This window comes from Neoarius graeffei, chromosome 2 (assembly GCF_027579695.1).
Source record: "Neoarius graeffei isolate fNeoGra1 chromosome 2, fNeoGra1.pri, whole genome shotgun sequence".
Lineage (NCBI taxonomy): Eukaryota > Metazoa > Chordata > Actinopteri > Siluriformes > Ariidae > Neoarius > Neoarius graeffei.
The window spans coordinates 17,137,638-17,152,231 of record NC_083570.1 but is presented as its reverse complement, the minus strand read 5'-3'; the positions used below and the strand labels follow the sequence as shown (position 1 = coordinate 17,152,231).

At 38.5% G+C, this 14,594-nt stretch overlaps 1 protein-coding gene across 2 annotated transcripts in view; it reads right to left on the bottom strand.

Moving 5' to 3' along the window:
* Positions 1-12,078: 12,078 nt before the first annotated feature.
* Positions 12,079-14,594, bottom strand: part of rps6kc1 (ribosomal protein S6 kinase polypeptide 1) — a 71,907-nt gene continuing 69,391 nt past the window's right edge. Inside the window, exon 16 of one of the 2 annotated variants that reach the window (XM_060913929.1) lies at positions 12,079-14,529. In XM_060913929.1, the coding sequence (XP_060769912.1) occupies positions 14,428-14,529 (102 nt within the window). In that variant the 3' untranslated portion in view covers positions 12,079-14,427. The remainder of the gene's footprint in view (positions 14,530-14,594) is intronic. The other variant, XM_060913931.1, reaches the window with a different exon arrangement.

The window sequence follows — 14,594 nt, the reverse complement described above, 5'->3', positions numbered from 1 at the left end:
TCAACAACAAACTGGTAAGTGAGGAGGAAGATTCTTTCGATGACGTCATATAGCTCCTCCTCCTCATTCGTCTCCTGGGTGCTGCAGCCCCGTCAAATTTGCCCAAATAGCCGCGTTTTTTATCATAACTTGTAAAATAGGCGCCTTCGTGAATTAATATATGGATCATCGGGAATTACTTTTTATGTTATAAAACATCGCCAAAGATGTCAAAAACGTGTCATCAGATCTTTAAGGTCAACTTGTACCCAAGCGACAAGACTTTTGTCAGGGACTGTATGACTTAAATTATAGTGGATAGGCTAGCTAATGACTGAGGTAATGATTTAGCAAGCTAGCAAGATGTTAGACAATGTAGAGACGGTTACAGTAAAATAAAAGACAAAACTCTCAAATATCAACATTTTCTCAAATGTGTTAGTAAATTATGCTGGTACTCATAAAAAAAGAAGCTGTCTGGATAGAACTTCAATGCAAAGTTTTAGCTAGTCATGACTTAGCTAACACCATGCTGAGGTAATTTAATGGAGATAAGATAATGACAAAATTGTCAGGAAAATCAATATTTTCTTCAAAAGTGTTGGTAAAATAATACTAAGAAAGGATTAGCTGGCTAACGAGTTATATAGTGACTTAACTAGCTAGCAAAAAGCTGTTAAGTCACGGACAGAGAATTTAATGACATACTGACAGTAAAAATGACAGAAAAACTATTGATAATATGAATATTTTCCACAGACGTGTTGGTAGAATGCTCAGAAAAGACTGTGGATGATTAAAATTACAATTCAGACCATGTGTTTGTTAATTACGGAGGTAATTTCTTAGCTAGCTAGAATGAATTTGAAGTCTTTTTTTTAAAAAGTGCAATGACAAAAATGAGACAAAACCATCAGGAAAATCAACATTTTCCTCAGAAATGTTGATAGATCACTAAGACAAACAACAGCTAGCTAATAGCTGAGGTAATGACTTAGCTAAGTAGCATGAAACTGAAGGTTTTTTTTTTATACAGGCAATGCAAAGGACACATCATGAGAGTAAAAATGACAAAACTGACAGGAACAAACATTTTCCTCTGAAGTGTTGCTAAATTAATTAGAAAAGACAAACCTGTGTGACTAAAATTATAATGCAGCACACAGGCTCGCTAATGACTGAAGTAATGCCTTACACAAAGCTGAAGTCTTTGACACAACGTAGAAACCGTGAGAGTAAAAATGACAAAACTGTCAGAAATGTTAGCATTTTCTCAGAAAAGTGGATAAATGACTAAGAAAAGCGTTAGCTCGCTAATGACTGAAGTAACGACTCAGCTACTCAGCGACTCAGTACTTGAAAGTTTGTGAACCCTTTAGAATTTTCTATATTTCTGCATAAATATGACCAAAAACATCAGATTTTCACACAAGTCTTAAAAGTAGATAAAAGAACCCAATTAAACAAATGAGACAAAAATATTATACTTGCTCATTTATTTATTGAGGAAAATGATCCAATGTTACATATCTGTGAGTGGCAAAAGTACGTGAACCTTTGCTTTCAGTATCTGGTGTGACCCCCTTGTGCAGCAATAACTGCAACTAAACGTTTGCGGTAACTGTTGATCAGTCCTGCACACCAGCTTGGAGGAATTTTAGCCCGTTCCTCTGTACAGAACAGCTTCAACTCTGGGATGTTGGTGGGTTTCCGCACATGAACTGCTCGCTTCAGGTCCTTCCACAACATTTCGATTGGATTAAGGTCAGGACTTTGACTTGGCCATTCCAAAACATTAACTTTATTCTTCTTTAACCATTCTTCGGTACAACCACTTGTGTGCTTAGGGTCGTTGTCTTGCTGTATGACCCACCTTCTCTTGAGATTCAGTTCATGGACAGATGTCCTGATGTTTTCCTTTAGAATTCACTGGTATAATTCAGAATTCATTGTTCCATCAATGATGGCAAGCAGTCCTGGCCCAGATGCAGCAAAACAGGCCCAAACCATGATACTACCACCACTATGTTTCATAGATTGGATAAGGTTCTTATGCTGGAATGCAGTGTTTTCCTTTCTCCAAACATAACGCTTCTCATTTAAACCAAAAAGTTTTATTTTGGTCTCATCCGTCCACAAAACATTTTTCCAATAGCCTTCTGGCTTGTCCACATGATCTTTAGCAAATTGCAGACAAGCAGCAATGTTCTTTTTGGAGATGAGTGGCTTTCTCCTTTCAACCCTGCCATGCACACCGTTGTTGTTCAGTGTTCTCCTGATGGTGGACTCATGAACATTAGCCAATGTGAGACAGGCTTTCAGTTGCTTCAAAGTTACCCTGGGGTCCTTTGTGACCTCGCCGACTATTACACGCCTTGCTCTTGGAGTGATCTTTGTTGGTCGCCCACTCCTGGGGAGGGTAACAATGGTCTTGAATTTCCTCCATTTGTACACAATCTGTCTGACTGTGGATTGGTGGAGTCCAAACTCTTTAGAGATGGTTTTGTAACCTTTTCCAGCCTGATGAGCATCAACAACGCTTTTTCTGAGGTCCTCAGAAATCTCCTTTGTTCGTGCCATGATACACTTCCACAAACATGTGTTGTGAAGATCAGACTTTGATAGATCCCTGTTCTTTAAATAAAACAGGGTGCCCACTCACACCTGATTGTCATCCCATTGATTGAAAACACCTGACTCTAATTTCACCTTCAAATTAACTGCTAATCCTAGAGGTTCACATACTTTTGCCACTCACAAATATGTAATATTGGATCATTTTCCTCAATAAATAAATGACCAAGTATAATATTTTTTGTCTCGTTTATTTAACTGGCTTCTCTTTATCTACTTTTAGGACTTGTGTGAAAATCTGATGATGTTTTAGGTCATATTTACTGTATGCAGAAATATAGAAAATTCTAAAGGGTTCACAAACTTTCAAGCACCACTGTAGCTAGCTAGCACAAAATAAGTCTTCTATACAGTGTGCAAACACAATAATAGTAGAAATCAGACAAAATTGTTGGGGATATAAACATTTTCCTTAGATGTGTTGGTAGATTCCTAAAACAAACACCAGCTAGCTAATGGCTGAGGTAAACTAGCCTTCATGCTAACTAGCATGAAGCTGAAGGCTTTTATACAGACAATGCAAAGATACAGTGAGTAAACATGAGACAAAACTATCAGGAATATCAACATTTTGCTCAGATGCGTGGGTATATTATGAAGAAAAGCATGAACAAAATAATGGCTGAGGTAATTACTCGCTAACTAACATCAAGCTATTAAATCTTTTATACAATGTCAAGGCACAGTGACAGTAGAAATGAAAGAAAAGTGTCCCAAAAATCAATAATTTCCTCAGAAGTGTTGGTTAAATTATGGCAATTGCTTAACTAGCTAACATGAAGCGATTAAATATATTATACAAACAATCAGTCAAGTATCTAAACAAGTATCCCACAAATCAACAATTTCCTCAGAAGTGTTGGTTACTCAGAAAACACTAAAATTAGAAATCAAAAGCATATGCATTCGCTAATTGCGGAGGTAATGGCTTAGCTAGCTAACATGACGTGATTAAATATATTATGCAAACAATATAAAAAGGTACAGTGACAGTAGAAATGAAACAAAAGTATCACAAAAATTAACAATTTCCTCAGAAGCATTGGTTAAATTACTCAGAGAAGACAAAATTAAAAATCAAAACTATATACCTGAGCTAACCGCTGAAGTAATGACTTGGCTAGCTAACCTGAAGTTGAACTTCTTTTATCTAGACAACGTAAAGATACAGCAAGAGTAAAAATGAAACAAACCTGTCAAGAAATTATTCAGAGAAAACTCAAATGACACCACTAGACCATTAACTGAAGTGAAATGGCACACTTGAAGCAGAGCTAGCGAAAACTTCCTACATCCTAAGTGGTGAATATCAATCAAGCAGGCTTTTTAATGGAAATTTCTCGTTAAGAAAGCGAACATGACCCAGTTTGAACATTCAGGTCAGGAGTAAGAATGAAATGAAAGGGACTGATTTCTATAAACCTACAGGTGAAAGGTGGTTTTAGCTTTTCCTCCATCTCTTATTCACACGCCCACCTAGGGAAGCTCGTTTGTCATCATATTTTGATAGATTTGATAGACTTTTCAGTGATTTTTACAATTGTTTTGCTGGGGGGAAAAATGCCGCTAGACATAGAGTGCGAAGTCGTAAATGTAATGTGAAGGGTTGCATAAAATAGTTTGTTCGTGAAAACATGATTCACCTCCAAGCACATCTTTGAAGGCAGTGTGTTCAGAGTAATAATGAACAACCTCTGGCACACACACCGTGATTGACAGCTTACCTTTAACTCCTGGAGGCTAATGACAGCACTGGTATTGAACCAGAGTCAGAGAACATAATGTGTGGGTCACTTACATACAGTGGGGCAAAAAAGTATTTAGTCAGTCACCAATTGTGCAAGTTCTCCCACTTAAAAAGATGAGAGAGGCCTGTAATTTTCATCATAGGTACACTTCAACTATGAGAGACAAAATGAGAAAAAAAAAATTCAGAAAATCACATTGTCTGATTTTTAAAGAATTTATTTGCAAATTATGGTGGAAAATAAGTATTTGGTCAATAACAAAAGTTCATCTCAATACTTTGTTATATACCCTTTGTTGGCAATAACAGAGGTCAAACATTTTCTGTAAGTCTTCACAAGGTTTTCACACACTGTTGCTGGTATTTTGGCCCATTCCTCCATGCAGATCTCCTCTAGAGCAGTGATGTTTTGGGGCTGTCGCTGGGCAACACGGACTTTCAACTCCCTCCAAAGATTTTCTATGGGGTTGAGATCTGGAGACTGGCTAGGCCACTCCAGGACCTTGAAATGCTTCTTACGAAGCCACTCCTTCGTTGCCCGAGTGGTGTGTTTGGGATCATTGTCATGCTGAAAGACCCAGCCATGTTTCATCTTCAATGCTCTTGCTGATGGAAGGAGGTTTTCACTCAAAATCTCATGATACATGGTCCCATTCATTATTTCCTTTACACGGATCAGTCGTCCTGGTCCCTTTGCAGAAAAACAGCCCCAAAGCATGATGTTTCCACCCCCATGCTTCACAGTAGGTATGGTGTTCTTTGGATGCAACTCAGCATTCTTTCTCCTCCAAACACGACAAGTTGAGTTTTTACCAAAAAGTTCTATTTTGGTTTCATCTGACCATATGACATTCTCCCAATCCTCTTCTGGATCATCCAAATGCTCTCTAGCAAACTTCAGACGGGCCTGGACATGTACTGGCTTAAGCAGGGGGACACGTCTGGCACTGCAGGATTTGAGTCCCTGGCGGCGTAGTGTGTTACTGATGGTAGCCTTTGTTACTTTGGTCCCAGCTCTCTGCAGGTCATTCACTAGGTCCCCCCGTGTGGTTCTGGGATTTTTGCTCACCATTCTTGTGATCATTTTGACCCCATGGGGTGAGATCTTGCATGGAGCTCCAGATCGAGGGAGATTATCAGTGGTGTTGTATGTCTTCCATTTTCTAATAATTGCTCCCACAGTTGATTTCTTCACACCAAGCTGCTTACCTATTGCAGATTCAGTCTTCCCAGCCTGGTGCAGGTCTACAATTTTGTTTCTGGTGTCCTTTGACAGCTCTTTGGTCTTGGCCATAGTGGAGTTTGGAGTGTGACTGTTTGAGGTTGTGGACAGGTGTCTTTTATACTGATAACGAGTTCAAACAGGTGCCATTAATACAGGTAATGAGTGGAGGACAGAGGAGCCTCTTAAAGAAGAAGTTACAGGTCTGTGAGAGCCAGAAATCTTGCTTGTTTGTAGGTGACCAAATACTTATTTTACCGAGGAATTTACCAATTAATTCATTAAAAATCCTACAATGTGATTTCCTGGATTCTTTCCCCCCATTCTGTCTCTCATAGTTGAAGTGTACCTATGATGAAAATTACAGGCCTCTCTCATCTTTTTAAGTGGGAGAACTTGCACAATTGGTGGCTGACTAAATACTTTTTTGCCCCACTGTATACCATATGGATGCACTTACACATTACCATTTTTACATTTCTCTAAGTTTCACATGGTGCAGCCTGCATACACACCTTTCACCCGACACACTTGACTCTTGTGCTAGTGTCTCGGAGATGATTTACAAAGAAATGACTTTCATTCAGGTCGAATAAATCTTTAATATGTAATGATCCTTATTAAAGATCCTTGATGCTATTTTATCTCTCTCTCTCACACACACAAACATGTTTGACTCTTATTGTACACCCATCCATCTGCTGTTTGATGCAGCTTTCTAAATCAGCCGATTTCGTGACAGCAGCACAATGCATTAAATCATGCAGATACAAATCAAGAGCTTCAGTTAAATGTTCACTTCAAACATCAGAATGGGAAAAATTGTGATCTCAAAGTGTGACTTTCTTTCACTGTGGCATGGGTGTTGGTTTGAACCAGATAGACTCATTTGAGTATTTCAGAAACTGCTGATCTCCTGGGGTTTTCACACACAACCGTCTCGAGAGTTTACAAAGACAGAATGGTGCGAAAAACAAAAAACAAACATCGAGTGAGTGACAGTTCTGTGGATGGAAACAAGCATCTTGTTGATGAGAGAGGTCAGAGGTTGGTTCAAGCTGCCAAGAAGGATATAGTAACTTATAGCAACTCTGTACAACCATGGTGAGCAGAAAAGCATCTCAGCATGCAACAGCAGAAGACCACATTGGATTCCACTCCTGCAGCCAAGAACAGGAATATTAGAATCAAGAACAAGTTCCTATTAAAGTGGCCAGTGAGTGTATATTAGAACTTTTCTTTGCTTTGAATGCATAAATACATCCAGCATCTGAATTTATGAGTCATCTCTCCATCTCAGCAGAGTAAAGTGGATAATGTGTGTCAATAATTGGTCTAAGAGCTTTTTAGTGTTTTTATGCATCAAGATTTTGATATATGATGAAAACCGATCTCTGACCTAGTTCAAAATGACAATCACGCTGTGTGCGAATGCGATTTGTTCCCAAGATCAGGTTACTTCCTGTTTCAGGTCACTTCCTGATTCAAGTATTTTACAAAAGGTATTATTTTTCTGATGATGCCACAGCTATCCATTGCTGAGAGTGGGAGGGGCATGGTCTCTCTACCATGTCAATCAATCAGTTAGACTGACAATAACTAATCGTAGCTTCAGTAAGCTTATGCACAGTGGTGCTTGAAAGTTTGTGAACCCTTTAGAATTTTCTGTATTTCTGCATAAATATGACCAAAAACATCAGATTTTCACACAAGTCCTAAAAGTAGATAAAGAGAACCCAGTTAAACAAATGAGACAAAAATATTATACTTGCTTATTTATATATTGAGGAAAATGATCCAATATTACATATCTGTGAGTGGCAAAAGTATGTGAACCTTTGCTTTCAGTATCTGGTGTGACCCCCTTGTTCAGCAATAACTGCAACTAAACGTTTGTGGTAACTGTTGATCAGTCCTGCACACCAGCTTGGAGGAATTTTAGCCCATTCCTCCATACAGAACAGCTTCAACTCTGGGATGTTGGTGGGTTTCCTCACATGAACTGCTCGCTTCAGGTCCTTCCACAACATTTCGATTGGATTAAGGTCAGGACTTTGACTTGGCCATTCCAAAACATTAACTTTATTCTTCTTTAACCATTCTTCGGTACAACCACTTGTGTGCTTAGGGTCGTTGTCTTGCTGTATGACCCACCTTCTCTTGAGATTCAGTTCATGGTCAGATGTCCTGACATTTTCCTTTAGAATTCGCTGGTATAATTCAGAATCCATTGTTCCATCAATGATGGCAAGCTGTCCTGGCCCAGATGCAGCAAAACAGGCCCAAACCATGATACTACCACCACCATGTTTCACAGATGGGATAAGGTTCTTATGCTGGAATGCAGTGTTTTCCTTTCTCCAAACATAACGCTTCTCATTTCAACCAAAAAGTTCTATTTTGGTCTCATCCAGTTGGTCTCATCTTTTGGTCTCATCTTTGTTGGTCGACCACTCCTGGGGAGGGTAACAATTGTCTTGAATTTCCTCCATTTGTACACAATCTGTCTGACTGTGGATTGGTGGAGTCCAAACTCTAGAGATGGTTTTGTAACCTTTTCCAGCCTGATGAGCATCAACAACGCTTTTGCTGAGGTCCTCAGAAATCTCCTTTGTTGGTGCCATGATACACTTCCACAAACGTGTTGTGAAGATCAGACTTTAATAGATCCCTGTTCTTTAAATAAAACAGGGTGCCCACTCACACCTGATTGTCATCCCATTGATTGAAAACACCTGACTCTAATTTCACCTTCAAATTAACTGCTAATCCTAGAGGTTCACAAACTTTTTGCCACTCACATATGTAATATTGGATCATTTTCCTCAATAAATAAATGACCAAGTATAATATGTTTGTCTCATTTGTTTAACTGGGTTCTCTTTATCTACTTTTAGGACTTGTGTGAAAATCTGATGATGTTTTCAGCCATATTTATGCAGAAATATAGAAAATTCTAAAGGGTTCACAAACTTTCAAGCACCACTGTATGCAGAAGACTGTAGATAGCGCTTTCTTCCAATACTCCTTTTCCACCAACAGGGAACGGGTTCTGTTCTTGTTCATGCACCAAATATTCAACCGTTCAGAGCATTTTGACTAAAAGTAAATCAGTTTGGAACCTGAAAAGTTGGTTCCCAGCTGGAACCAAAAGACAGCTGGTTTTTCAAGTGCAAACCATTATGACATCAGTGGGTGTCATTCATTCGGAGAGGAAGCAGAGCGCAGCAATGGAGAACACAATGGAAATGGTACATCTTCAGAAAAAAAATGGACCGAGAACAACTATCTGCAATAACAGAACAAAAGCTCGCAGGTAATCAATGCACACCGCCATCTTGCGAATGTTGGTACCATTTACTCCTACTGTGACTGCGAGTTGGCCTAGTGGTTAGCGTGTTTGCCTCTTGACCGGGAGATCGCGAGTTCTACTGTTCTAGTTGGGTCATACCAAAGACCATCATAAAAATGGTACCTACTACCATCTGGCAAGGCATCCTGCCTACAGATGCGAGTGGGGAAGTCAAACTCTTGCAGTTACCAGAGGACTAGCCCCACACTGTAACCCTAGCTCTACAGGCGAGAGGCCGAGGGCTATCGAAATGGAGACTGGCGCTGCACCCATACGCTGGTTAGTACTGGGACAGGAGACTGCCTGGGAAGACCAGATTCTGACGTGAGAGGGACTTTGACTTTTTTTTTTTACTCCTCTTGTGAATTGTGCAACACTGTCTGTTCATGATGCATTCTTGATTACAACGGTTCCACTTGAATCTGGTAAAAACGTGGGCCGGTTCACGAACTGGCACCAAGGTTCAAAGAATCCTGAACGGAACCGGTTCAAGAAGTAGTACAAGTGTGTTAATGAGAAGTTCAAAACGATGCCAAGGTTAGCTTGACGTGTCTCAGAGGAAGCACTTGTTTGCCCTCACCAGGTCCATGGCGAAGAGTTAGCTCATGGATGTGAATCAACAAAACCAAATTGAGCAGAAAATGAGCGAATCCTTGAAGAAAGAACACTCGAAGAATCCTACATGCATGCGTGTTTGGTACAAACAGCAATTTATTATTATACAGTACTAGCAGGTAATTCTAGGTTGCCCCCAGACTTCCATGTCAAATTTGTTGAAGATCTGTCAAGAAGTGATGTTAACCCAAGACAAACAAAAATCCAAACATCCACCACCCAGGGGCCCACCGGGGACCCAAATATGGAATTTCTGAGTTCTGCCAAATTGTGGCTCTCTCCTGTACCTGCGTGCCAAGTTTAGTGAAGATCTGTCAAGAGTGTGTGTCGATAAATGTAACATGAAAAGCATTGAGGGAGGGAGGGTGGGTGGGTGGATGTTGTGCCCCCCAGGGACCTCCATGAATTTTGTTGATATCTGCAAAATTCCGGGTCATCCCCCGACCTACTTGCCAAATTTGGTGAAAATCCGTCAAGAAATGACAACGTTAGCTCAAGACAAACAAACAAAAAGTCGCTTATATATTAAAAAAAAATAAGAACCGGTCAATTACATTATCATCAAAACTGGCCTGTTACTTTGAGCTTTCTTTAAAAATGGCTTAAGCATACATGTCCTCCTAATAGGGTTCTCTGTAGAACACTCTTGTTGGGTTCAACATTGAACCAAAGAACCATGAAAGGAGTGTTGGTATTACAGAATTCTTTTTGGGATAATTGGGCTACTTTCCCCCCCAGTGGTTAATTAGTGCACTTACTAGTTTTGTAAACAATATTGTGTATATTCATCTCATCTCATTATCTCTAGCCACTTTATCCTGTTCTACAGGGTCGCAGGCAAGCTGGAGCCTATCCCAGCTGACTACGGGCGAAAGGCGGGGTACACCCTAGACAAGTCACCAGGTCATCACAGGGCTGACACATAGACACAGACAACCATTCACACCTACGGTCAATTTAGAGTCACCAGTTAACCTAACCTGCATGTCTTTGGACTGTGGGGGAAACCGGAGCACCCAGAGGAAACCCACGTGGACACGGGGAGAACATGCAAACTCTGCACAGAAAGGCCCTCGTCGGCCACGGGGCTCGGACCTTCTTGCTGTGAGGCGACAGCGCTAACCACTACACCACCGTGCCACCCCATATATACATATATATATATATATATATATATATATATATATATATATATATATATATAATTTTTTTAAAAATAGCACTAAAATCTCAATGAAATAAAACGGTAGCATGATTCATATCGTGTGATGTAGAAACATCACCAACTTCGTACCTGAGGGATGGATCCATGGTGGAAGAGAAGAGCGTGAAATGTTTTCACAAACCCTTGGGTCTCCTCTCTTCACTTTACACACACGTGTGTGTCAGTTTTCTTCAATTGTAAGGAGTGATGACATTCCTTAAGAGCTGCTGTTATAGAGTGTTAGGCTCATACACAGGCTGATAAAAGGCAGCTGAGCCGCCCTGGGCATCTCTCTCTCTCTCTCTCACACACACACACACACACCAGTTTGACTAAAACACCATACAACCACTGGGCCCAGATTTAAAAACATCTCACCAAACACTCACATCAGGTGGGTAATTAATTATTTACTGGAAATCCAGAGCACGAGGGAACATAAAGGGCGGGGGATCACAAGTTTTAACAAAGACAGTGTTGGGTAATGATCTAAATGACAATGTGGCGTTCTTCACTAAATAAAGAAATTGTAATTATTGGCAAAATAACGTGGCTTAAAAGGAATAAATCTTTTAAAAGATTGAAAACAATGGAAATTGAAATCTATCCCATACACACAAAAAGAAGAAAACGAGAGAAGTGACGTTTTAAAATTTTAACCGTGTGAGTTACTTGTAAAATCTTCAGTAAAGATAAAATATTAAAATATTAAATATTTATGGAGCCTGACAGGGGTTGAGAGACAGGGGTTTATTTATATTCTGATCCTCAGTTCTGTCTCATCTTATATTTTTATATTATACGTTATATGATATAAAGCCTACTAAATAAATAAATATGCTAAAATATATGATGTGATGTCACTAGTTTCAGTGACTTGTAAACTAGTCTCAAAATACTTTCAGCTCATTTGCAGGCAAGAACAAGAAGAATTTAATTTCCTTAAAATTTGCAACATTACATCATGAGTAAATGGAGTCGGTGGATACTTATGGTCCAATTTCAGCATAGAAATTTGTAAGTTAACATTAAAAAAAATTATTTTTTACTGATTTAGAAAAATACACAGCTTCAAAGTTTAAAAAAAAAAGTTAACAATGAAAATCAAACCAATGGGAAAACTAGCACAATTAATCCAGCTATAGTCGCGCTCCGTCACACCATGCACATCATGTCTTGTCATGCTATAACTTTAATTATAAATTATTGATAAATAACTCATGGTTTTAAAAAAAAAAGTGCAAAAGAGAGTTTGGTAAACAACATATTTGCAAAAATATCAAGAACGTATGCATAGTATGTGGAAAGATAATGATTACGCAGAATTCATGAACTGGACGTTTATTCAACATTCACTTTTTTAATGCCTTGGTATCAGGAATTCTTTTATTTTACAGTATTTCAGTTTTTTGTCTTTTATATTTCACACCACACACACAACCCATCTGAGCAAATTCATCTCTCTCACATACACACACTTTCTGCATGCTCATATATAGTTACAAATGTAAACCATAGAACACTGATCTACACAAGAGTCCCAAAATCTGAGTCAGTTCATTTAATTAAAAAAAAAAAAAAAAAACAGAAAAAAAAAAAACAAATTGTTTTATACTGTATAATTATACACACTGTACATAATATATTTGCATAATTATACACATCAGAAACATTTTATACATTTCAACTTAGCTTTTCTGCAAAAACTGTCTTTTGAAAAATCATTTTTTACTTAAAAAAAAAGCAAATAATTTTTCCAAAAGTCTGCCTTGTTAAATTTTTTTAACTGATGCAGTTTGAGAGAAAAGGCAAAATGACAGCAAACTTGATTCGACTCTTTTTAAAGGTTGTTCATATTCATAAACTCTTCCCATTCTTTTTTGAAAGCATTTTCACCTTAGGAATTTTACAGGACTTTTGCAGAATACTGTAACGATTAAAAAAAGTTAAGCTAATAGTGTGTGAAAAGGAAATATGAGAACTTCACTCGATAATTATAAAATAATAAATTGTGTATTCATGCTGGATTTAACATATGACTCAGACTTTACAACCCTGTTGTACTGTATTTTAAAATGTATTAGTAGTAGTAGTAGTAGTAGTAGTATTTCCATATGAAGTGCGTGTTCAGATTTCAGCTCAGCTCTCCTTCACCGTCCAACCAGACCTCGTCATATATCTGTGGTTTATTATTTATTTATTTAAGGGTGGTTTCAGTGATCTTTGGAACTGAATGCTTTGAAATTTTATTCAAATTTCGGACCCCTTGACCCCTTTTTTCTACTCCAAGTGCAAAGTGGAAGCTAATAAAGGGTCACGTGAGCAGGGCATGTTAAATAGTCTTCAATATTCATCATCTAGTTTATATAATTACACCCAAAATTAGGACTTGTTCACAAGTTGACCTTGGTCAAGTGCAAAATAAAAATGCACATTTAATAATAACAATATTAATGATAAAAATAATAACTCAAATTGGCTATGATCTACTTAAGTGATATTTAATGTAATGTAATACTGCACAAGTTGGGTTCTGGAGCAAATGTGAAATAAATAGAGGGTAAAAAAAAGAAAGGGAGGGTATTTGATCTCTGACTTCAGGCCTTTTTTTTTTTAAATGTTCCAACACACACACACACACACACACACACACACACACACACACACACACACACAAAACCTGATATAAAAAATGTTTCCAAGCAGGAAAATGACAAACGTACATTACTTCCTACTTCGACTAAAATCCTACTTGAGTGAAACGTTCATTTTTATGTCAGAACATTTCCGATTTCCACTTACGTTTTCGTTTTTAGATTTGTACTAAAGCTATGCAGCTAGCAATTAAGGGAAGCTTGTCGCTAGTTGAGTGTTGTTTCGTTAGCAGCACAAAGAGTGTTTTGGTTTATAGAAACCTGCTCATCTACAATTCCCTTGTTGGTTTGCACTCATTTCCTTCGACATAATGACTTGCTATGTTGCAACCTAACATGCTAGCTTGCTAACTCGCTAGCTTCCGAAGTAGCTCGAAAAGTGCTAACTAAAATGATATTTAGCTAAAGTTACACCAGTCGTCGGAAATTCAAGCGGGTGTCATGTATCGATAAGGTATAAAGTTTAAAAACAAACTTAACTTTATGTAGTACGACTTTTTAATAATCACGTGACATTTAGGCAGTTTACGCAATGATGATGATAATAATAATAATAAAGATGGATAAGCTTCCATTAGTTATTAGCACCATTCCTTTAGTTACTCTCAGCTCCAGTGCGAAACTGTAGACACTGAACGTTTCTTTTAACAGCACAACCATTTGAAACAGGATCATCATTCTGCACCACTGTATCATGTCATGAAGATGAATGAATGAATGGTGCAGTAAAACGTGTCACAGGGACTCGTAGTGCATGATGGGAAAGTTACTCTTTATCCTGGATATCAGCGTGTTTAGGAACGACAGTGTAGGATGAGTCTTCAGTGCAGTGAGAAGACAGTTGATTTGATTAGCTTCTTTCTCTCAGGATACACACACACACACACACACACACACACACACACACACACAAGATAGCTAGCTAGCTAACTAGATAGATAGGTGGGAGGGAGAGTGTTTTGCAGCAATTCAGCTCTCAGTTCAGTCAGTAACACGGGTGACCTTTGGCCTCTGGCCAATTCAGTTAGGCCAGTTCACATGAGCAAAGAAGGGATGTGATTTGATATCCTCCACTCCTCCGACACCCGCACCAAGTCGTTCTACAGGGTTATACTGCAGCAACTGGAAAAACACACACACACAAAAATGTATGTATGTACATACACCATTCACCTAACATACAGTGT